General features: G+C 41.1%; 2 protein-coding genes across 18 annotated transcripts in view; one reads left to right on the forward strand and one right to left on the reverse strand.

Annotated features, from left to right (window-relative positions):
- Positions 1–254: 254 nt before the first annotated feature.
- On the reverse strand, positions 255–9486 carry CCDC59 (coiled-coil domain containing 59). Of its 3 annotated transcripts, none has more exons than XM_072772930.1 (4): positions 8789–9486; positions 6398–6694; positions 2979–3078; positions 255–730 (listed from the first exon to the last, which is right to left on the reverse strand). In XM_072772930.1, the coding sequence occupies exons 1-4, from the start codon at positions 8940–8942 to the stop codon at positions 649–651; spliced, it is 633 nt and encodes a 210-aa protein (XP_072629031.1). In that variant the 5' UTR covers positions 8943–9486; the 3' UTR covers positions 255–648. The 3 variants fall into 3 exon arrangements, with proteins under 3 accessions (XP_072629031.1, XP_072629033.1, XP_072629030.1); XM_072772932.1 differs by having other exon boundaries at positions 2979–3059; positions 6382–6694; XM_072772929.1 differs by having other exon boundaries at positions 6382–6694.
- METTL25 (methyltransferase like 25) overlaps positions 9045–23585 on the forward strand; it is a 130113-nt gene continuing 115572 nt past the window's right edge. For 5 of the 15 annotated variants that reach the window (XR_012005725.1, XR_012005726.1, XR_012005723.1 and 2 more), the window contains exon 1: positions 9045–9396. Coding sequence is in view for 1 of the 15 variants with exons in the window: in XM_072772928.1 (XP_072629029.1) it covers positions 9126–9396 (271 nt within the window). In the remaining 14 variants the exon portion in view is untranslated. Of the gene's footprint in view, positions 9397–10023; positions 10199–16197; positions 16444–16806; positions 16906–21364; positions 21506–22205; positions 22353–23585 lie in introns of those variants that run through there. The other 10 variants (XR_012005733.1, XR_012005735.1, XR_012005731.1 and 7 more) reach the window with 9 other exon arrangements.

Raw genomic sequence — 23585 nt, forward strand, 5'->3', positions numbered from 1 at the left:
GGGTGTGATCCTGGTCCTGGGATCAAGTCCCACATCAGGCTACCTGTGAGGCGCCTGCTTCTCCCTCTGCCTGTGTCTCTCATGAATGGATAAATAAAATCTTTAAAAAAAAGAAAAGAAAAGAAAAGAAAATATAAAGACCATATGGTAATATGCTAATGGTAGAAGATGGCTTCAGCACCCATGTAGCCTGCTCTTAGGGATTAATAAATTTAAACATTTCACTGAAATGATTCATTGAAAGTTGTGCTCCCTTATTTTCAAAACATTTTATTTCATCTGAATTTCACATGATACAAAAATATTACATGCTTAAATATGTTCAAATAGAAAGTTCTTTGGACCACTGTCCTTCAAAGGCAAATCAATAAGAAACAAATTATACTATGTAGGGCACACATAGAAAATTTTCTTTCACAAGAATAAAAGCATTTGAACATTTTATACTTAGTATAGCTTTACAATCCATTTTATGTTAACAAATTTAGTTAACTGTTAGGAGGTACAGTACCTATACAAAAGAACTCAATAGAGAGCAGATATTTTAACCCTTAAGAACATGTCTGATTTAATTATTCTCTTGTATTTTTTTAAGAAGATACTCCATTTGTAAATTCAGGTTTGGTTGGCCCTTTTTAGTCTTTTTGCTCAATATTTTGAATACTTCCATTTTCTTCTTTTTATAGAGCCTTTGAGCTTCTTCTCTCTCTCGTTTTCTCTTCTCGAATTCCTAAAATTATTAACATATGTAATTTCCATTAGTAACAGACAGCAGATATGTTTCAATAATTGTGTTGAAATAATTATCACACAAATGCTTTAGGATTGTCTTATATTTTGCAAAATGGGAGGAGTTGTCACTGAAGTAGTGTACCCTCTTTGTCTTTATACTATAATGCATCCTATAACATAAAATAATGTAAAGTTATTAAATTTTTAATTCTTTGGATAAAACTAAAATTAGAGCAGAGAAAAGGAAGCATATTTAAGATTTCATCGTTTAATTAGATCTGCTAGAACTAGAAGAGACTTTAGAGATTACCTACTCCATATAATACAAAAACCTTCACTTCCAGAATAACTGGTATTCTTTTTAATTTGCTGTCTAACTGCTTTAATTCGGCAAACATTTACTGACTATACACTGGCCAAAAACTGCTAGGCATTATGACTTTGATTAAGAATTATCATGTTCATTTGATTTGCTAAGATAAAGACTCAAATTCATTTAAGCATAAGAAAAATAATTCAAATTTATACATAAACCTGAAAAGTACTACTTGAAATGCAGAACATTCCTACTAAATTAAATATAAAAGTTAAATGAAAGTTCATAAATAATGCAATACATATACGGTTTCTCAATCTCCCTGGTAACATATACAGCTCCCAAATGACACAGCGTGTTTTGCATGGTAACATAATCATCAAAGGGCTTTCACATCAGAGCATATTCCATTCTTATAAAACTTTCATGCTAGGCTATTATCATCATCTTACAGATGAGGAGCTGATGCTCAATGATACTGAAAGTGACTTGTCCCAAAACCCAAATACCTGGCAGAGCCAAGTCTTGTATCTAGATCTAGATCTTATGAATTCAGTCTGTATTAGCACTCGAACTTACGTTCTCCAATGGTATAATACTTCATTTATTTTAATAAGTATAAAAGAGCTGGAACTATTTGTGAATTTAGGTAGATATAGTCTAGTTTACCTCTATGGAGTTTCTCTAAACAAAGTAAAAAAAATTTAAATGGTCTTACCATTTACTATGGGTGCTTATGTGATTTCTTGTGGATTGGGTATTAGCTTTTATACTGACATTTGATATCTGTAAGTCCTAAGAAACTGTCAATTATAAAGAAAATTTTAAAGCATACTATATATGCTTTACTGTATGATGGTGCTTGCCTTATCTGGCATACTATTTACAAGGGTGGCTAGAAAAGAGTATAATGTAACAAAACCTATGAAACAAATATCCAGTATTTCCATAGAGAGATGTTTCTGCTTATGCTAATCCACCAGTCTCAGAATAATCATGAGAATTTAGTTGTTAAACTTCCAGATTTTTTAATTATATAAATTCTAAAGCTAAGATATAAAATAAATTATGTCAGTGCCATCTTTAAAGTAGTTTTTGATTGATGTGTTCTCTTTTAAGGCAATAAATATAGCTTCAATACAAAAAATAAAAACAAGTTAAATTTTATCGAAGCTGTAGATACTTTTATTATACTCACTTGAATAGGACTTATATTTTAGATTTCTGAATGATAATAAAAAGTGGTAATTTTTTGCTAAGTTAATCTAGGAAGCTGGGGATCCCTGGGTGGCTCAGTGGTTTAGCGCCTGCCTTCGGCCCAGGGCCTGATCCTGGAGTCCCAGGATCGAGTCCCACGTCGGGCTCCCTGCATGGAGCCTGCTTCTCCCTCTGCCTGTGTCTCTGCCTCTCTCTCTCTCTGTGTGTGTCTATCACGAATAAATAAATAAAATCTTTAAAGAAAAAAAAAATCTAGGAAGCTTTTTAATAGGCATGATCAACTCTTTTTGAGAAAAGTATTTTTTAATGCCTCCTGGTTTTTACTTGCTTCGATGTAAAATTATGATAATCATCTATTCTTTTCCCAGATCAGTAGGTCTCAAATTTTATTATACATAAAAATTTCTTGAGGCACTTTTAAAAAGTGCAAGTCCTCAGACCATATACATACTCTTGAAAAACGCTGTTCCAGATGCTCATAACCTATGAGCAATGTCTTTAAAATCCTATTCTTGATCTGCTAGTATCTCTTCTCAAGGGTAATATAAATGATCAAGGAATTTGTTGGAATTCTCTAGCTCTGCTAAAACTACTCATTTATTCAGCAAGTACTTGTAGAGAACATATTATATGCACATACTAAGAAGCACTTTACATAATCTTCATTTAGAATAAATTAAAAAAAGAATCTACATATTTTGAAAGGTCTTACCTGTCTCTTAGCAGCACACTCAGCTTGTACTTGCTCATATGCTTCCCGTGCTTTTTGATTTGACGTTTTCTTTTTATTTTTCTTTGAAACGGTAAAGGAACTTTTTAAGATAAAGATATGTAAGTCAAACAATTAAGTGACGTAACCGAAGTTATGATGCACTCACATCAAATATAATACTTCCACAGTAAAATCTCACTGATGCAAATTGATAGAGCAGGGGAGAGAGGCTGGCAGAAAGAGGTCATCAACCTTATTAGTAAAATGTCCATATAACACATCAAAGTGGAAAATGGGGACTCTTGAAGAAATATTTGAACCAAGGACAATACAGAAAGCTCTGAAAGATCCTTTTAAGATCCTGAAATGTTAACAGGAAACTAGCACAAGAATGACACAAATGATAGACTGAAAAGGCATTAAATTTAAGGACACTATAAAAGTTATGGGTGACACGAACTTTAATCCCAAAGTGCCCTGACCGTCTCTACGTTATCTATTCAGTCACAAATGACCACACCTTGAAGGCAGCCCGCAGTTAGGACTGTTCCATCCTGTTGAAGTACTCACCTCTCTGGTGTCCCTCTCTAACCTAATTCAACTACTCAGGCTCAGATTCCATCCATTTCCTCAAACTATCTGATTCAGCAATTAATCTTCCTTTATCAGCTTCAACTTTTTACTACATCAACTGAGAACCACAATAAAACATATTTCAACAGCTCCTTTCTTTTCTTTTCTTTTTAAGATTTTATTTATTTACTCATGAGAGACACAGAGAGAGAGAGAGAGAGAGAGAGGCAGAGACACAGGCATTGGGAGAAGCAGGTTCCATGCAGGGAGCCCGATGTGGGACTCGATCCCAGTCTCCAGGATCAGGCCCTGGGCTGAAGGCGGCGCTAAACCGCTGAGCCACCCGGGCTGCCCAGCAGCTCCTTTCTTTTTCTTTTTCTTTTTTTTTAAATTTTTATTTATTTATGATAGTCACACACAGAGAGAGAGAGAGAGAGAGAGGCAGAGGGAGAAGCAGGCTCCATGCACCGGGAGCCCGACGTGGGATTCGATCCCGGGTCTCCAGGATCGCGCCCTGGGCGAAAGGCAGGCGCCAAACCGCTGCGCCACCCAGGGATCCCCCAGCAGCTCCTTTCTTAAACAAGTGCTTAAATTACTCATCACCAGACTCTCTGTACTCTTCTAACCAGGGACTAATCTTTTCCTTGTCCTTTCACAGTCAAGTACCTTGAAAGCATAGTGCGTAGGCTACAGTCATCACCTCACACTCTTTATTCACATTCACTCCTTAACTCTTTGCCATCTCACGTTTGCTCTCTCCAATAAAACAGTCCATGCCAAGATAGTGATGACCTTCTCGCCAAATACAATGATTGAATCAATGGATACTATTCAGTCTCACTTAACTGACCATTCACTACCTTTGCAAATATACTCCCTTAGTTCTAATAACATTTTTCTCTCCTGATCATTTTTTCCTTCCTTGCTCCAGGCCTTTCCCCAAGTGTTTCTCTTCTCGGTCTCCATTCTTTTTTTTTTTTTTTTCGGTCTCCATTCTTCAGTCATATCCATGACCATGGATTCAGACACCAAATGGATGTACACTCAAAAAACTCAGAAAGGCTTATACATTAAAATCTTTCCAAAGTCACCAATGATTACTTAGGCCATAAATCCAAAGACTTGGTCTTAGTCGTGTTTTGTGTGGACTAAGTATTTGATAGATGACCAGCCTCTACTTTGCACAACTTTCCTCTGCTGACTTCACTCTCTGTATTCCCCTTTCTCCAATTACGACAGTCTTATTAACTTTTTCCTGCTTTGACCCCAAAATAAGTAAACTTTAAGAATATGATGGTCATGGGGCAGCCCGGGTAGCTCAGTGGTTTAGCGCCGCCTTCAGCCCAGGGCCTGATCCTGGAGACCTGGGATTGAGTCCCAAGTCAGGCTTCCTGCATGGAGCCTGCTTCTCCCTCTGCCTGTGTCTCTGCCTTTCTGTCACTCTCTCTCTGTGTCTCTCGTGAGTGAATGAATGAATGAATGAATGAATAAATCCTTTAAGAAAATTAAAAAAAAAAAAAAGAATATGATGGTCACTTATATATCATATCTTATGGTTTAACCCTCCTCACCTCAATTAATGCCAGGAATGACTGAAATCTACATTTCTAGATTTGTCAGAGCTTTACATCCATTATTAAATAATATGATGCACAAGCCGACCAAAAAAATTTGAATTTTTAGTGTCTTTGTCTCTATCTCCACCACACTTTCTCCTAGGGTATTATTTCCTATTACTTTTACCACAAATAGTTAACAACTTTAAAGAATAGTATTTTAGTGAACTAAAAAGTTACAGTCTCAAGTAACACCTGGATTCCCTGCTGGTTTAGGTTTCAACATACATTTTTAACCTGAGATGTGTGTAGAGAAAGCTTTGTAAGGTAGCTCTTAAAAAACCAAAGTGTTAAAAAGAAGACAAAACAAAACAAAACAAAATAAACAAACAAACAAAAAAAACCCAAAGTGTTATACAGCTATGCCGTTTGTTTTTTAATGGTCACCAAGTCTATGTCCTCTGGAAAAAGAATCAAGAATAGTAGTAACAGTTAACATCCATGTAGCACTTCCCAGGTACTATACACCTTTTATGGAAATGAACTCACTCTTCACAACATCATGAAATGGGTCAGAGACACCATAGAGACCATGTGAATAATCCATTCGAGAGTTCTAACAACATGACAGCTCTGGATTATGTACTTTCATTATTTCCATTTCAGAGGGCATCAGGCACCAATATGTTAAGTCCAGCTCCAGAGTCTGGTATTAACCACTACACTTTAATAGCTCTCAAGAGACAGTTGTTTATTTTAAACATGGATTAGTAACAGGAGCCAAACATGGTCCCCAAAAGCTAAATATACTCAAAATACTAAAATCCAAAACCTAGATCTTTTAATTCCAATTCCATTACTTCTCCCATTAACCTATAAACTAGCTTAATGCATTTCAGCTAAAAAAGAAAGCTTTCCTGAAAATATTTTCACATAATCCACTCTGACTTCTATGATGCCTTAAAATAAGAAAGATTGCAATTCCTTAAACTGTCCTATAATCTCTTTGATAAAATACTACTTACATCTAAAATTAAGGATTTGAGGGGTGCCTACATGGCTCAGTCGGCTAAGCTTCTGACTCTTGGTTTCAGCTCACGTAATGATGGATCTCATGGTCCTGAGACTGAGCCCTACCTTGGGCTCTGCACTCAACTGGGAGTCTGCCTGAGATTCTCTTCTCCTCCCTTTTGCTCTCTCTTTCTCTAAAATCAATTAATCAATCTTTAATTATTTTTAAAAAACAAAGGACTTGAAAGAAAATCAATACATACTTTACTCTTATGCTACCTTGTTCTGCAGACTGAGGCTGCTCAAAACTACAATGTTCTTCTGACGAGGCTTTTTCGATGTCACATTGCTCCTGTGGCAAAGGTTGATCAGTTTGTTCTTCTGACAGAGGCTGTTCAACTTTTCTAACTTGCTTCCGGAGTCTTTCCTCTTCAGCTAAATAAAGGTGTTTCAGATGATCCGGGTATCGATCTGTGAACTGGGATTCCTGAGGGGTTTGACCCTTCTTTTCCCTCCATTGCAATTTCTTATAATGTTGCTGAATCTTCAGTTTTCTTCGGAATGCAAAGCCTTGCCCTGTTAAAGAGTATGAGCCATAAATTACTTTCTCAGAAAGGGAGTTGTATGAAAAATGTAACTGTTAATTTAAAATGGAAAACTTCTCACATTATCACATTCAGAAACTAGAATTACACGGATTTGCCTAAAAGGTCATTCTAAGAAAACGAGTTTCGCGGGGGTGGGGTGGGGGGTGGGGGGTGGTGAACAGTATGTTGGTCCTTTGCAAAAAGACTTGGTTAACATCAGTCATGCATGCTCGGCGGGAATCCCAAAGAACAGAAAACGACTCGCGCCGCAGGACTCCGACTTACCGTACCCAGAATCCAAACAAATTCTTTCTCTCAAACACTCATTCCAGATCTTCAACACTTAAGAAGAAAACCCACATCCGTTATTTGACCTTAGAGAAACACCGGCGGTAAGACTGACTTTCTAAAGTAATTCTGTACAAGAGTGAGAAGACAGTGTGCGATTTCTAGCAGCGATGAGAAAGCTGAACTTAAACTTAAGACTTACACATTTTAAATGGAATTTGAGGAAACTTGACAGCAAGACAAAAGCACAAACGAAAGCGAAATAAAGGACGGTCAGTGAGAAGGCTGGAAAGCTCTGGGATATTTGTAATCAGCAAAGAACAGGGGCAGTGCGTTTCCAGTCATGCCTCTCTTGCTTTTTTTAAAAAGATTTTATCTATTCATGAGAGAGAGAGAGAGACAGAGACAGAGAGGCAGAGACACAGGCAGAGGGAGTAGCAGGCTCCATGCAGGGAGCCCGACACGGGACTAGATCCCAAGACTCCAGGATCACGCCCTGAAGGTAGCGCTAAACCGCTGAATCACCCGGGGATCCCGCATATAAGCGTTTTTAAGTGTCCACAAGAAGGGTAAAATCGTATGTGTAAGCTGCTTCTCCTCTTTAGATAAATCTTTAGAGCTCCTCACTGTTCCTGACGGTTGGAAGGAACCGGCTTTTTCTAAAGAGGACAATCCCAGAGGACTCTCGGAGGAGGGCAGTTTTGCAACTTTGTTCCCAAAATATAGAGAGGCTTACTTGAAAGAGCGCTGGCCTTTGGTACAGAAAGCCTTGAATGAACATGTATACACATTTTATATACTTCTTTGAGATTTTGCTTTTATACCTTTTTTTTTTTTAATTTTTATTTATTTATGATAGTCACACAGAGAGAGAGAGAGGCAGAGACACAGGCAGAGGGAGAAGCAGGCTCCATGCACCGGGAGCCCGATGTGGGATTCGATCCCGGGTCTCCAGGATCGCACCCTGGGCCAAAGGCAGGCGCCAAACCGCTGCGCCACCCAGGGATCCCCGCTTTTATACCTTTTTTAAAAAAAATAAGTTTATATGCTGGTGGATTTTTTTTTAAAGGTAGTAGCGTAACTAGTTAATTTGGTTCCTTTGTTTTTTGTTTTTTTTAAAGAGAACTCTTTGAGTGTGTGCGCCTACAGGCATGTGTGAGCAGAGGCGGGGGCAGACGGAGAGGGAATCCCGCGTGGACGCGGCCGAACACAGAGCCCGACGTGACCTCTGCTCTCACGGCCCCTGAAATCACGACTGGGCTGAAATCAAGAGTCGATGCTTAACTGACCGAGGTGCCCCTGGTTCTTTTTTTAAAGAATATTTTATTTATTTATTCATCACACACACACACACACACACACACACACACACACACAAGCAGAGACACGGGCAGAGGGGGAAGCAGGCTCCAGGCAGGGAGCCCGACGCGGGACTCGATCCGGGACCCCGGGTCACGCCGCCCCCCCCCCCCCCCCCCCCGCCCCCGGCTGCCCAGCCCGTCCTTCCGACCCTCCACCCTAACACTTGCAGGCAGGGACCCGCAGGCGCTGTGGGTGCGGCCGCACAGGGAAACCGCAGAGGAAGACGATTCTGATCGAGGAGGGGGGCAAGTCGGGGACGACGCTTGAAGACCCAGAGTTAGCAGCCCGGGCTCATCCTCCCGTTCGCAGCTCCGGGAGGCCCACGGCTCTAGGGGGTTCGCCATGGCTTCCTCTGCGCCAACCGAGGCCGGCTCTCGTTCCTGAATCCTCGGGTGCGGCGGGGAGCGAGCGGGCCGCGGGCCTGGGGACCTACCCTCGCGAACGCTCCCCTGAAACGCCTGCGGATGGTTCGACCGCCACGTCCTCTGCTTCGCATCCTTACTCCTGAACCCGGCCGAAGACGCTCTTGCGCTACGCGTCCTAAGACCGCCCGGCGGCCAGCCCGCGGCCGGTCCCACCGGCGCCATGGCGCACCACCCGCGTCGCCGGAACACGACGGACGCTGTTGAAATACGTCACGAGACGAAAGCAATCAACCCCCCACCCCGCGTCCAGATCGACGTTCCGCTGATCTGGTCTGTGTCACTTGCGACCGAGGCCTCGCCGTGCGGCCACGTTTGCGCCACCTACAGCCCGGGAGGGTGAGCGTCATGGCGGCTTCTTTCTCGCTCCCGGTGACCCAAGACTTGTTCGCGCTGCGTGCCAAGTTGCAGGAGCTGCTGCAGTTCCTGCGGGAAGCCTTGTCCATTTCCAACGCACACACGGTGGACTTTTATACGGAGTCCGTGTGGGAGCAGCTGATCGATTTACCCCCTGAGGCCGTGCTGGGGGTCCTGAGGAAGTCAGCGGCGGAGGCGGAGGCCGAGGCCGAGGCCCGGGTCTCAGAAGCGCGCCTCCTGTCGGAAGCCGAGAGTCCCTCAGGTAAGCGGCAGGTGGGCGGGGCGGGCAGGGAGCGGAGACTCGGGGCGGCCCACAGAAGCGTCTCCCTAGCGGAAGAAGAGCGGAAACAGGTGTGCGGCGGGGCGGGCGGAGGCGGCCGGACGCGGGCGGGGGCGGCGGAAGTGCGGTTGGAGGCACGGCGGGGTGGGCGCGGGACCTTCTTCCGGGTTCTCTCTCCGGTCCGTGGGTCCCCAGGTTCCGTAAAGAGAACCGGAAGTCGCGCGGAGATCCGAGCCGACCGACAGGGATTCCCTTACCGGAGGAAAACACGCGAAGCCGCGCTTCTGGGTTCCGCGCGGGAAGCGCGGGAGACGGGTGCGCGCGGAAGGCACTGCAGGATGGATTTCTACATGACGATAACGTCTATCTTGGATAAATAAAATTATTTTTAAAAATAAACAAATAAGGATAACGGCCAAGGGACAAAAAAGCAGGAACCGTTAGGCGTGGTCGTGGGGGAGGCTGCGTCCTTTCCGGGGGGTCAGGAGCCGGGGGTCCGGGCGCCGCCGCGGCCGGGGGCACGCGGGCGGGCGGGGCGGGGCGGGCTGGGGGCGCCGCCAGCCGTCGGGAGCGCAGCGGGGTTTGGGGTGCGGCCCCTGAGGCCGCGGAGGGGCTTCATGTCACTTAGCTCCGAGGAGGTCGTCCACCAGGCGTTGGAGAGCGGCTGGGCGAGGAGGACTGCGGGGGCCGCGTCGTGCGGCTGCGGGGAACGGCGCGGGGGTCGCCGCGGGGCCTGGCGTCCGCGCCCCGGGGCTGTGGCCTCGAGCAGCTCAGGGCCCCGGAGGTGAGTTCGTTCTGAGGGTGCGGGCAGGGGGCACGTGCTGGCCTCTGGGCCCGGGCCGCAGGACGCAGGACGCAGGCCGCAGGAGGCGGGCCGGGGGCTCCCCGGGGCGCTGCGGGCGGGGCCTCCGCCCGGTCGGCGGGGCCCGGCACTGAGCGCTCCGCGGGACGCCGGGCAGCCCTCGCGTGCCCCGCTGCGTCCGTGGAGTGACCTCCTGACCGAGTCGCGGCGGCTCCCCCGAAGAGCAGAGCGAGGGGAGGGGAACCTGAAGCCCGGGGCTGCCCCGCGCCGGTGGCCGCCCGCGCTCCCGTCGTGGCCCCGCGGCTCGGAGCCTGCCGCTTGGGGGGCCCGGCCACCGAGAGGCGCCCCGGGGCCGCCGCGGCGAGTCCGCCAGCAGGCCTTGGGGAGCCGGTTACCGAGACCGGACGCCGTTCGCGCAGAGCCGCCGTCCACGCGGCCCGCACGCGTGCCTCGTTTTGTTTTTTTGTTTTTAATCGTTTCCCCTTTAAAGACGTGAGGACCGCCGTGTTCGCCGCCGCCGAGCCCTCCGCGGGCGCCCCGACGCGGCCTCGGCGGCAGGACTGGCGAGCGGTGAGCGCGCGGGAGAGGGGCTGCTACTGCCTTTTGGGAAAACCTTACAACCGACTTTTTTTTTCATTTATTTAACAGTGGAATCCTGACTGCACTGTTGTTCGCTTTTGAAAAGTTTCTGGCCCTGCAAACTTTCATACACACTATTCAGCCGCACAAATGCTCAGCTGTCTTTGGTATTAAAAAGAATGAATTTTCATAAGTCGTGCTTGTAAGGAATGTTAATTCTTGTTCACGAGAAGATTAAAGATCAACATTTTCTCTATCACTGTATGAGATCTGTTAGTGTCAAAGAAGAGCAGTTTTTGTTCTTTGACTATTCGCACCTCACTAAAGCTTACATCACATGGTTGCTGTCTACAGTATAATTTAGCGGTTAAATTTTTAGACTTGTTCAGATGTGGTTCAAATTCCATTTTTTTATCACTTATTAGCTCTGTAACCGTGGGGAAATTTTGTTCAGCAAACATTAACTAAGTGTCTGCTGTGCGGTGGCACTTTTCTAGGAGCTAGGGAAACAGCAGCAAATCAAACAGTAACCCCTGCCTTCATCTTGCTTGCATTCTAGAAGGAAGAGAGAGTTTTTTTGATACCGCAGAGAAAGATGAAGTGTAGAAAGGGAGGAATAGATACGGGAAGTGCAGGAGGAAAGTATGCTTGCAGCTTTAAATAGGCTGTTCCAGCAAAAAATTATGTAGGTAACTCTAGAAAAGAAACCTGGATAAGAAGAAAAATGAGTCCTGAAGCTCTCCGGAAGGGAAGCATCACAGGCAGTGCGAGAAGTACAAAGGGCCTGGGGTGGAAACATGCATGGTAATGTTTGGGGAGGATTGAGGAGACTTGAATGGATTTCCACCAGGGACTCACAATAAGTATTTTCTGCTGATTATGTATGAGGAGACAAAAAGGAAACAATTCCCAGAGCTGCAGTGAGTTAATGGGCAGTGTGTGAAAGTACACTAGCAGATGTTTGACCTAATCATTTGGTGTTTTATGAGACCAAGTTGTTTCTGAAGATCTTCCTGTAGCTATTTTAGTAGATTTCATTCGCCAGGTAATGTTATGGCCTGGTCAGCCTCCCACAAATTTCTTCTCCACCATCCATCTAAAAAGAACTAGGAAAGAAAAAAAAAACAAACCTTAATTCTCTAAAATAAAAAGGAAAGATGTGGAAAATAATTGTTTTATGGGTATAAATGACAGGTGTTATGGATTGCATTGGATTCCCCCCAAAAATTCGAGTGCCAGAATCCTAATCCTCCACTGCGACTGTATTTGGATGTAGGGCCTTTAAGGAGGCAATTAGGATTAAATGACATCAGTAGGGGTGGCACCCTAATCCAGCAGGAAAGGAAGAAACCTCGGGAGGGTGCACACAGGGAGAAACTATATGAGAACACGCTGAGAAGGCAGCCATCTGCAAGCCAAGGATAGAAGTTTCATCAGGAACCGCCATCCTCCAACTTCCAGAACTGTGAAAAAAGAAACTTCTGTGGTTTAAGCCACTCAGTCTGATACTTGGTTATAATAGCCAGAGCAGAGTACTGCAGTGGGCTTTGCACACAGGACTGCGGGGTTCAGATCCTGGCTCAACTTCTGGTTAGTTTTGTTAACTTGGACTTCAACTCTCTGTGCTTTGATTCCTTATCTGTAATAGGGATAATTATGATCCCATTTGATGGGGTACAAGGAAAGTAACATGAGTTGACACAATAATGCCTAACGGATAGCAGCACTTTAACCCATTCGTCTGTTTGGCTCATGTTTATTGACTACCTTCTGCCTACCAGGCTCTGTTCTAGGACCTACAGTTAGGATACCGGATGCAACAAAATTCCAGCCACATAGAGTTTGTTTAAGTGAGAGTAGATCCGTAGTGACCGTATGTCTATGTGATACATATGTACATGTACATATATATTTATATACACATATCTATGTAAATAAGTGAGATCAAGTGGCAGTAAATACAGTGAGGAAAAAGCAAAGCAAGGAAGGGGATGTGAAGATGATGGACAGTGTAGTAGAGAGAAATGCTCTTTTAGATTGGGTAATCAGGGAAGTCTTCTCTCGCAAGACAAAATTAGAAACTTGGAGAAAGTGAGGGGAGCCAGTCGTGCAGCTAAGTGAGGGAAGAGTGTTTTAGGCCAAGTGAAGACCAGATATCCAAGCTGGAGTGTGCAATGTGTTGTTGGAAGCACAGGAGAATGGTCTAGGTGAGACTGGTAAGAGCTAAGGTTTGAGAGGTGGTTTGGGCAACTTTATATAGGACTTTGCAGGCCATATGATGGCTTGGCCTTTACTCCGAGTGAAATGGAATGCTTTTCAAGGATTTTATGGCAGATGTGATACGTGATTTATGTTTTAAAGGGATGACTCTGGCTTCTGTGTGGAAAAGAGACTATCAGAAAGAGAGGGTGGAAGCAGGAAGGCAGGACATGAGGCCAATAAAACAACTTCAGGTAATGGCCACCTGAAGAGGTCAGATAGTTTCTCTAGCAGATAACAATGATAAACAGTGGCCAGATTATCAAAAAACAAAACAAAACCTACTGGAAGGTTCTGGAAGATGACCACAGGTAGGTGAGAAGAGTTTACTATAGAAGGTTTCTTCTGATTGGATAAGAACTGGGAGTTAAGAGCTTTCTTGCTTTCTTTTGTGCTCCAAGCCCCCCTAGATCTGGTGGCGGAGAGCTGCATCCTTACTAGATCCAGGTGGTAATGACAAAGGTCAGAGATAAAGCCGATGGACATTTAAGGGGTATATTTTGGAAGCAGAACAGCCACAGAAAGGGCTGAGATCTAAAATAGAAGCTCTAAAAATAAATGAATGAAATGAAGTAAAATAAAATAAATCTCTACCCTGGATGACTTCTAAGTTTAGAGGTCACATGCATGGTCACATGCAGAGTCCAGCAAAATTGCTGGCAAAACCAGGGGATAGTGAACCTCTGAGAGAGAATTTCTGGGGAGATTTACAAATTTACTGCACCTTTGACAGAGCATGTTCCCCAGGGTGCACACAGCTTGGGTGGCAAACATCAAGAGCCTGACTGAATTCATGTATTTAGGGAAAGAATTCAGGGCTAGTATAGCAAATGGAAATTTAGGCTGGGGAATCCTGGAAACAAAGATAACCACAGAGTGGGTGAGCCCTGCAATCTGACTATAAAATGTACCCAAATTTGTGGGACTGCTGAACTGCACAGGTTCACGGATGCCCTCAGGGGCAGGCTAGTAAATTAGTAATTGAGCAGAGACATCAGTGCTTCACCCTGATGGGGGACAGATGTCACAGTTGAGTCCAGACTAATTAATTTCAACTACAACAAAACCCTTAGGTGTAAACAAAATGGAATCCTCTACAACAAATTATCCGCAATTCTGCTTTTTTAACTGAAAACTACTAGATGTGCAAAAAAAAAAAAAAAAAAAAAAAAAAAAAACCAGGAAAGTGTGAGTCATACTTAGGAAACTGATTCCAAGTGAGCCCTGATGTTGGATTTAAGTAACTATGTTCACAGAATTAAAGAATTGTGTGACCTACGGTGGGGAGAATGAGTTAATAGGAGCCGATCCTATTGGGCTCAGATGTTGGATTTCAGCAGCTGTTATAAATATATTCAAAGAACTAGATGAAAATATACTCAATAATCTCCAAGAATTAAAGGAAAAGATAGCATTAATGAATAATTATATGACTTATCTCATAATTCTCTTAACTGGAAAAGTACATGCATATTGACACAATTATATCAAGGTTTTATATTATCTGTTGCTGCCTAACAATCTCACACAGTTCCTATGGGCCAGGAATTCCAGGAGCAGATTAACTGAGTGGGTCTCGTTTGGGGTCTCATGTGACCACAGTCAAGATGTTGGCTGGGCTGCAATTGCTAAAGGCTTGTTTGAAGCAGGTGGATTTGCCTTCATGATGTCTCACTCACGGGTGGCTAGTTACCCGTTGGCACGAGGCCTCAGTTCTTGCCACGTGCGTGGAAACTTTTGTGTTTGCACAATGGCCTTGTTTTTGTCTGTACTCAGACATGATTATGAAGTAGTTGTGGTCACGGACCTTGTCTGATATTGGTGTACTGTGCCACTTTTATATTCCGTAGGAAGACTGACCTGCATGTCCGTGCCAGGACAGTTATGAGCGGACATCTGTCTGTCACAACTGACTTTTTTTTTCTTTTCTAGAAGTAAAATTTTACCTATTTCGCAGAGTTGTAGTCAAGATTAAAGATGATGTACTATCTCACTAATGGTAGCACTGAGTGTAATAAACTGTGGCTAGTAAATGTCGTGGTGATGATATCTGTAGTGATGATGCGGTAATTAGTCTTTCCTTGAAAGAAATAAATTGTCAGGAACTTCTGGAAATGTGTATGCCCTCTGTAACAACCTGTGTTCTCTACCAAATTAACAAATGTCATACTGTTGTCATTGTCCAATGGCTTGTCTGTAGTTGCAACTACATCATTAACCATATACAAACCAAAGTACAGTATTTGCTTTTTTCATTGTATTCTCAGAACCTTGTACATTTTCTGGCATACAGAGGAGTAAAGTAAATGATTCTTAGAGAACAAATGAAGTGAAGCATAATGAGTGTCGCTGAAGGTACCCCTTAAAATGTGCTACTGAACTAGACAGCTAGTATTTCTGGTGTGGTTTCTGTCTATACTGTGTTTATTATTTTTATGTATATGTGATTTGGTCCAATTATTTTAATTTGAGGAGGCAGAAACCAGTAATTATTTTTTTCCCCTATGTGAAAAGGGTGTACTTCTTTTAGTACATTGCAAATTACAATAAGATACCCTGAGAATTTGAAGATAAAATCGAGACAGGCATCACTTCAGGTTAAAATTCCTGAGAGTCATTACATATGTGAGATTAACCATCTACAGGAAAACACTACCAGAAATAGTTTCTAAATGCTTTGCTGATATAGGACAAAAGGTCTCCTGTATCTCATCTCAGAGGTAAGATTTTGTTATACCCCCTTCAAGGGAACAAGGCTGTGTCCTTAGGAAGTAATAATTATGTATATAAATCTGTAACATTCTCAAATGAATCATCTCTTGGTCTTCAGAAATTTATTCGTTTTCATAAAGTCTAGAAAATTCTTCCAAAAAAACAAGCGGGAAATGATATTCCGAGTTAGGGTAGCCAAAATGTTTTATGAAGTAGAAATAGATCTAGACTACAGAGACAACCAGTTATCCAGTTTGATTAAAATTTTAAGAATATCTGTCTTAAAAAAAAAAAAAGAATATCTGTTTTTAAATGTAATTTTAAAATTAGGAGACTGTCCTAGCAAATGAATAGTATGGGTTATTATTATAAGTATATTTCTCAATGCATATTAATAAATTTGTATTTCAATTTCTTATAACTTCGTTTAGAACCTGTTGTGGAAAACCTCCTCAGCTCTCAGAAAATCCAGTTTCTATACCTGCAAAGCTGTCCTTGGTGACTGCCAAAGCCCAGGGCTGCTCTAAGACCCTGCGTGAGCCTCCAGGGCCTCTCTTGACTCTCTTCTTCCAGCTTCTTGAGGCCATATGCTACTTCTCCTGTTTCTTATTAATGTCACTCAGATGATCCTTACCAGGATTGGCTGCTGAGTAAATGTTTAGAATTGATTCCTTTTGGTGAGCATCTGTGTAATTAATTTACTATCATTTTAATTGAACAATGCAGAAAATGTATGCCTGTGATAGATTATTGTTTTGTTGAGCTTTCTCTTAAATTATTTTTATTGCATCTTAATAGATTACATTTCTTCTTGGCCATCCTAAGTAATTTCTATTGGTGGTGGTGATGGTGGTGATTGTGGTGTATTGACATTATGCTAACATTTAATTCAAAACACATGAAACCAGAAAATGTGTTTGAAATATAAAATGAAAACAACAGAGAAATAATTAGCGTCGTCTGTTTTACTCTGTTGTATTCAACTTTTATTCATTCACTTTCCTTGTGTATTTTCCTGAACTCTATTTTCCCTTTTTCAGTTTTTCTGGATCTTTTTAGGAGACTTCAAGTGTGGAAATGATATGACACCATAAGATAGTGGCAAATGTCAGCTCTGTTCCCGGGTTGCTACTGTAATTGTAAGTAAGGGAGAGTAACAAAGCAGCAAATCTGGGAGCCCAGAATAATTTGTTATCATACTTTGTTTATTTGATGTATGGAAAGTCCTTTCAGATTGTTCCTTTTAGGTGAGACCATTTAGAACTTGAATTTATGTTCTGGTTTTTAATGTATTCTCCCCAAGTTTTGATTCCCCACTCCTCTATCTTTCCATTATTAAGATGCTCAGTAAAACAAAGTTCATGAAGATCCCGCTCATCTCTGGCATTTTCCCCCCTCATTCTACTTAAATTATGCTTATCTTTAGCCAGTCAGAATAAATTTGAGTGCCATCTGTGTGTTTAGATATTCATTTTATGTTGTTGTTTATTTAAATTTTGTCAAATCATTAACTTTTCACCGGAAGCTTGCAGTTACGGTGACCTATCTTTATGGCTTACCATGATTTGGATTCTTTTCCCGGTTTACAAAACCACCCTGCTTGCCTGCATGGCTTCATAACCGCCAGTCTGCATTTGTTTTTGTTTTTTGACCTCATCACCTCAGTGGTTACTCTTCTTCCTGTTACTCAGGCTCATAATCTGCCGACTCTTCTTCCTCAATTTTTCTTGCATCTGCTCATTCCCATTCCCATAGCAAATAGTTCAGTTCCCTCCTTTTTAAATCTTGCAGCAGAATTTTAGCAATAACTTTGAGCTGTTTTTCTTGCCTTCAGACTCTGTATTTCAGTTACTTTGCCATTCAGTTATCTTCCTGGTCCTGTCATTCCTCTGCTCAAAAGCCATCAATAGGTCTGCATTTCCTACAAAATAAAGTCCATCACCTTCTGGCCTTATCCATTCTTTCCTCTCCACCTGGATCCTCAGCTGTTGATGTAAGCAAATAGGAGGCAGCACATTAGGAAAATTATGGGTTTTGTAGTCATTACAGTTAGTTTTGAATCCTGGCTCTGATACTTTACTGCTGTATTATCTTGTGCAAGTTGCTGCAGGTTTTGAGCCTTAATTTTCTCATTTGAGAAATGGGAATCATAATTCCTGCCCTGTAAGGGCTGTGTAAAAGTAAATGAGATAAGTGTTAAAACCTACCATGTGAGTAGGCATGTAATGAATACTAGTAATCTCTATATTCTACTCCCCTCAGATAGGGGCAAGCTGGGCCCAGAGTCAGGAGACCTGGATAGTCATTTGCCAAGTCTGATGAGCCATATATCTTGCACAGACATTTAACTGTAGGCCTTAGTTTCCTCATCTAAGAAGTAACCACCTAGGGAGTTTCTCAGTGTCAGAGGTAGAAAATAGCTGCCCCCAGGTTCATGTGGCTTGTCAACATGTGTTACACGATCAATAAGTTAACTTTTTTTTCCAGGCAGCATTTCAAAATGGACAGATTTAATATATGCACATGCACATAAACACACACCCACAAATCTGGAATTGTAGTTTCTCTTGTAAAAAAAAAAAAAAAAAATCAGAAGATCTGGCTGTTTTGTTGCATACCACTGTGTGGCAAATAGCTCCGTGTATTCCCTCAAGTGTATCCTCACCCCCTAGCCAGCATTGCCATCTGAATTTCCCTGGCCCTCCGAAGTACCAGCGATGATGGCTCTTGGTCTGTGGCCTCCAGTCAGTTTCCTTTTACCCCCTGAAAATGAATTCAGGAGTTTGTTTCACATTCTCAAAGGAGAGCAGCAGCCAAAGATAGTTATGGGTCACGTGGCTAAACATTACCTAAGGTTGCTTCTAGTTCTCAAATCCTATAGAATGAAATGATTTAAAATTTTTATCTCCAGACCTTATCAGTCCGTGCTTTTAAACCCATGATCATGTGAAGGGCCTGGGCCAACCTGAATCTTGAGATGAAAGAGTGTATGACTGGTCATAATTGAGTCAGCCAGGTTAATAAATTTTTGAACTTCCCACATGATCTGATTCCAGATCAACTTTAATTATGAAAACGGCTGAAATTGGGATGTCTGGGTGGCTCAGTGGTTGAGCATCTGCTTTTGGCTCAGGTCATGACCACAGGGTTCTGGGATCGAGTCCCACATCAGGCTCCCCTCAGGGAGCCAGCGTCTCCCTCTACCTGTGTCTCTGCCTCTCTCTCTCTGTGTCTCTTGTGAATAAATAAATTTTAAAAATCTTAAAAAAAAGAAGAAAGAAAATATCTGAAATAATTTGATGTGCATTCTCACTTTTAAGATATGTCTTCAACCAAAGTTGAAGGGAGGGAGTAGAAGATAGTGGTATAGTATTATCAAGCACTTCTCTTGGCGTTCCTCTCTACCCAAATACCTCGTACTTCTGCTACCTTATTCCCTTAATGTGCCATGTATTTTTCCCCTCCCTCATTTTGTTCATGCAATCCTCTTTGCCCTACCCCAAATATTTAGTAACTGTCTACTTATTTTGTATCTTCTCCCAAAGCCCAAATCAAATAATATTAAATTAATAAAACTAGCTATTTGTATATTATTTTATTTCTACCTTTATTAGAGTACTTAGCACACTGTATTAGAATGATTTGACATTCCTAGTATGTGAGTTCTGGTCTCTAGCATATGGTGAGCACCACGTAGTAGGTTCTCGTATGTTTTTTAAATTTCATATAGCTGAGTAAGGGTACATATGGCTCATCATGGGCATTCCAGTAGGCAGAGCAGTAGAAGCAAAAGGCTAAAGATGAAAACTATAAAACATATTTGGAGGCAGGAACAGAAAGCTGAGCATTCATACATTTTTAAGTAGCTGAAAGCAAAGTCAGAAAAACATATTGCAGCCAGTTGCTGGAAACTAGTCTTAAACCATTTGGAATCATTCTTCCATGGGACACTGCCTCCTTTCTGATAGTCTAGAGTTGAAGTATGAACCTGGGGCCAGATGATGGCAATGGAAATGCAAAAGTAGTGATAGTTTTAAAAGAGTTTGTATGGAGAAAATTGGTAGTTCTTGGTGACTGATATTTACATAGGGTTTAGGAAAATGGAAGAATCAAAGATAATTCCAAGATTTTGATTTTGGAAATGACTTGAAGAATAATGATGAATGTACCATTGACAAAATTAGGAAAATTGGGAGAGGGAGCTCTTTGGGAAAATGATGCATTTAGTTTTAGATATATTGTATTTAAGGTCTCCCAAATAGAGACATTTAAGATTTCACATTCCTTGCTCCTCATTTCCCTACCACCTTACATGTTTAGAATTAGTTTACATATTTTGAGTAGTATAAATGATCACTTCTCTAGGCTATAAGGACCAGATGTTGATTGAAATGAAATTAACCCTACTGATAGTGGAGAGGTGAGAGGAAGAGGTAGCAATCCTTGAGCATCACTTCTATCACCTCTACAAGTTCAGTATTCTTCAAAATTTGTGTGGTTATTAGAGTTAAGAATAGGTCAGTAGTCTGTCTCTAAGCCTTACAACTTTTGAGAGCATGATTATTTTTATATCCTAATTTATTTTTGCAAAGATTACTTAACATTTTCTTAGCATAAGACAGTGCTAGGTGTTATGGTTGAATACAAAAGTGAACTGGGCATAATCTCTGTCTTTAAAAAAGTCACATTCCAATAAGAGAGAAAAGACACCAGTAATTGTACAAAACAAAATGGGAAGATGAAGGTTTTCCTTTCTAAACAGAATTTTAATCTAGTTTCTTACCATCTGATAGAGTCTGAGAATTATTATACTTTCTAGACTAAATGATCTATGAAAATCCTATGTCCTAAGTATTGCCCAAGAAAATGGCTTATGTGTGTTATAATAATAATACATAGTTATTATATGTGAAAATTTGCAATTAATATATATGTATTTTTTATTATTTAATTTCCAGGTATGTGACAGTGTTTTTATCCAAAACTAGTTGATTTCATTTTTCAAATAAGTTTTTCATTATTCTTTATATTTGAAATGTAAAATATCCAGCTGTGTATGTTTCAGTTGTATTGCTTTCATGGGTTTTTATAGTTCTCCATAATAAAATTCTAGTGTTCCCTCCTGGCAAGTTAAGCTGTTCCTCATTTACTGTTCTATTCTTCTGTATGCATTTCTTAAGAATGTTTATGCCATTTTAGTGGGGTAATGTGCCATGACAACTGTTTTTTTATTTAAAAAGTGACAATATTTTCAGTTTATTCAGAATTTTACTACAGCTGGCTCTTTGTCAACTGTTATTTCCCAAAGATTATTATTCTTAATTGACTGCTCTTTGCATCTGTGGAATGTGAAGGCATTATCTAAACACAGTGAATCTGTCGTTTTGTCAAAAACCCCTACATTTATAAATCTTTAATACTACTTAATATTTTTAGTATTTTCTACCAAAGACAGATATAGAAGTATAATTCCATTATTAAATTATTGGGAAATAATTCTTTTTTGTAGGAGGAGGGTCATCTTTAATCAAACTTAAACTATATAAATTATTACTTTTTTTTTTTTTTTTTTTAGGAAAGGGTGAGAGAAGGGGGAGGGGCAGAAGGAGAGAGAGAGAGAGAATTTTAAACAGGCTCCATGCCCAGCACAGAGCCCGATGTAGAGCTCGATCTTAAAACTCTGAGATCATGACCTGAGTGGAGATAAGATTCGGACATTTAGCCAACTGAGCCACCCAGGTGCCCCAGATTACTTCTACTTTTGTTTGTTGTTTTCAATCTTCTTTGCCATCCCCCCCACCCCCCCCATCCTGTTCACTTAGTATGTGAATGTGGCTTAAGTTCACTTATCTTTTTGTCAAAAAATAAAATGTGTGGTTCATTCTTTTCCTGGATCAGATGGTTGTATCGTCACTTGAGATGTTTTTGGGGTTGTGCAAACAAGCAACGATTTTACCTTTTTCATTAGAGATTTAAATTTAGATTATGCAAATTTATTTAAAACCATTTAATATTATTAACATTTACTTTGTCACATGGAACAGAGTGACCTATATGTTTTGGTACTTAAATTATTTGTTTTGCTTAGATGGGCATTATTTAGAAAAGCCAGCCCAGTAACTTTGACCATCAACACTGTGGATCTGCTTAATAATAAAAATACTGAAGAGCAAAGGGATGTTATCTTTTCAAAGTTAGATTAACTTCAAAAATATAAAATTTATATTAAGGATTAGTAGCTTTCTGCTGATGGGATAGAAACAATAATCCTACGTTGTTTTGGTAGCCAGTACTTAGTTTTCATGTTTTGAACATTTAAAATCTCTAGATTCCTCTAGCCAGAAGAAAAATACTTGGTTGAATTGCATGTTATAATATTAATACTGGGCAATATAAAGGGTGAAAATATAGTAAAATACAGTGACTTTTAATCTTTCAGGTCACAAATCCCATTAAAAGGCTGTATTAAATGAGTACTATAGAACTCTTTCCTCAAAAAAAATATGGTATCTTTCTTCATAAATAGATACAAAACTGCATACATCTTTTGATGATTCATAGGCTTCTTGAACTCGTAGACCTCAAGGTAAGAATCACTGGTTGAAAGTTTTATTAGTATTACAAAGCTCTTTGAATTCTTGATCTAGACCACCACTTGTGCTCATTCTTCATTTTTTTCTTGTGACTTTTTGTTACTTATTATGAACTATTTATATATTTGCAAACATTCACTTAACTAATCTTTTTTAGTTTGTAGAGTCTGTCTTTATTTCTTTTTTAAAAAGTTTGTTTTTGGGACACCTGGGTGGCTTAATGGTTAAGTGTCGGCCTTTGGCTCAGGTCATGATCCCAGAGTCCTGGGATCAAGTTCTGCATCAGGCTCCCTGCAGGGAGCCTAGTTCTCCCTCTGCCTGTCCTGCCTCTCTCTCTCTCTGTGTCTCTCGTGAATAAATAAATAAAAGATTTTTAGAATTTTTTAAAGATTTTTAAAAATATTTTATTTAAATTCCAGTTAGTTAACATGCAGTGTAACATTTTTTTCAGGTATACAATATAGTGATTCAACACTTCCATATATCACCTGATGCTCATCACAACCTTAATCTCCATCATCTATTTCCCCTGTCCCCCCCACTTCCCTTCTCCTCTGGTAACCATCAGTTTGTTTTCTATAGTCTGTTTTTTGGTTTGCCTCTCTCTCTTCTTCCCTTTTGCTCATTTGTTTTATTTCTTAAATTCTACATGTGAATGAAATCATAATGTAATTGTCTTTTTCTGACTGACTTATTCTGCTTAGTATGATATTCCGTAGCTTTGTCTATGTTACTCCAGTGGCAAGATTTCATTTTTTGATGGCTGAATAATATTCCATTGTATGGGGGCACCTGAGTGGCTCAGTGGTTGAGTGTCTGCCTTTGGCTCAGGTGGTGATCTCAGGGTCCTGGGATCAAGTTGTGCATCAGGCTCCCTGCAGGGAACCTACTTCTCCCTCTGTCTATGTCTCTGCCTCTGTCTCTGTTGTCTCTCATGAGTAAATAAATAAAATATTACAAAAAATATTCCATTGTCTGTATATACCACATCTTTGTGCGTTTGTTGGTGGATAGACACTTGGGCTATTTCCATGATTTGGCTATTATAGATAATATCAAGTGCTGAAAACAGTCCCTCCTCTTATTAGGGGAAACTCCATTTCAGGTGCAGCAGTAGATTATCCGACCAGTATCTCTAGGCAACACCAAAGATCGTTACAGAATCTCTGTTCTTCCCTCTTGATTTCTGAAACCAAAATGGCAAATTTAAAGGTTAGGTTGGCATT

Source organism: Canis lupus, chromosome 13, assembly GCF_048164855.1.
Source record: "Canis lupus baileyi chromosome 13, mCanLup2.hap1, whole genome shotgun sequence".
Taxonomy (NCBI): domain Eukaryota; kingdom Metazoa; phylum Chordata; class Mammalia; order Carnivora; family Canidae; genus Canis; species Canis lupus.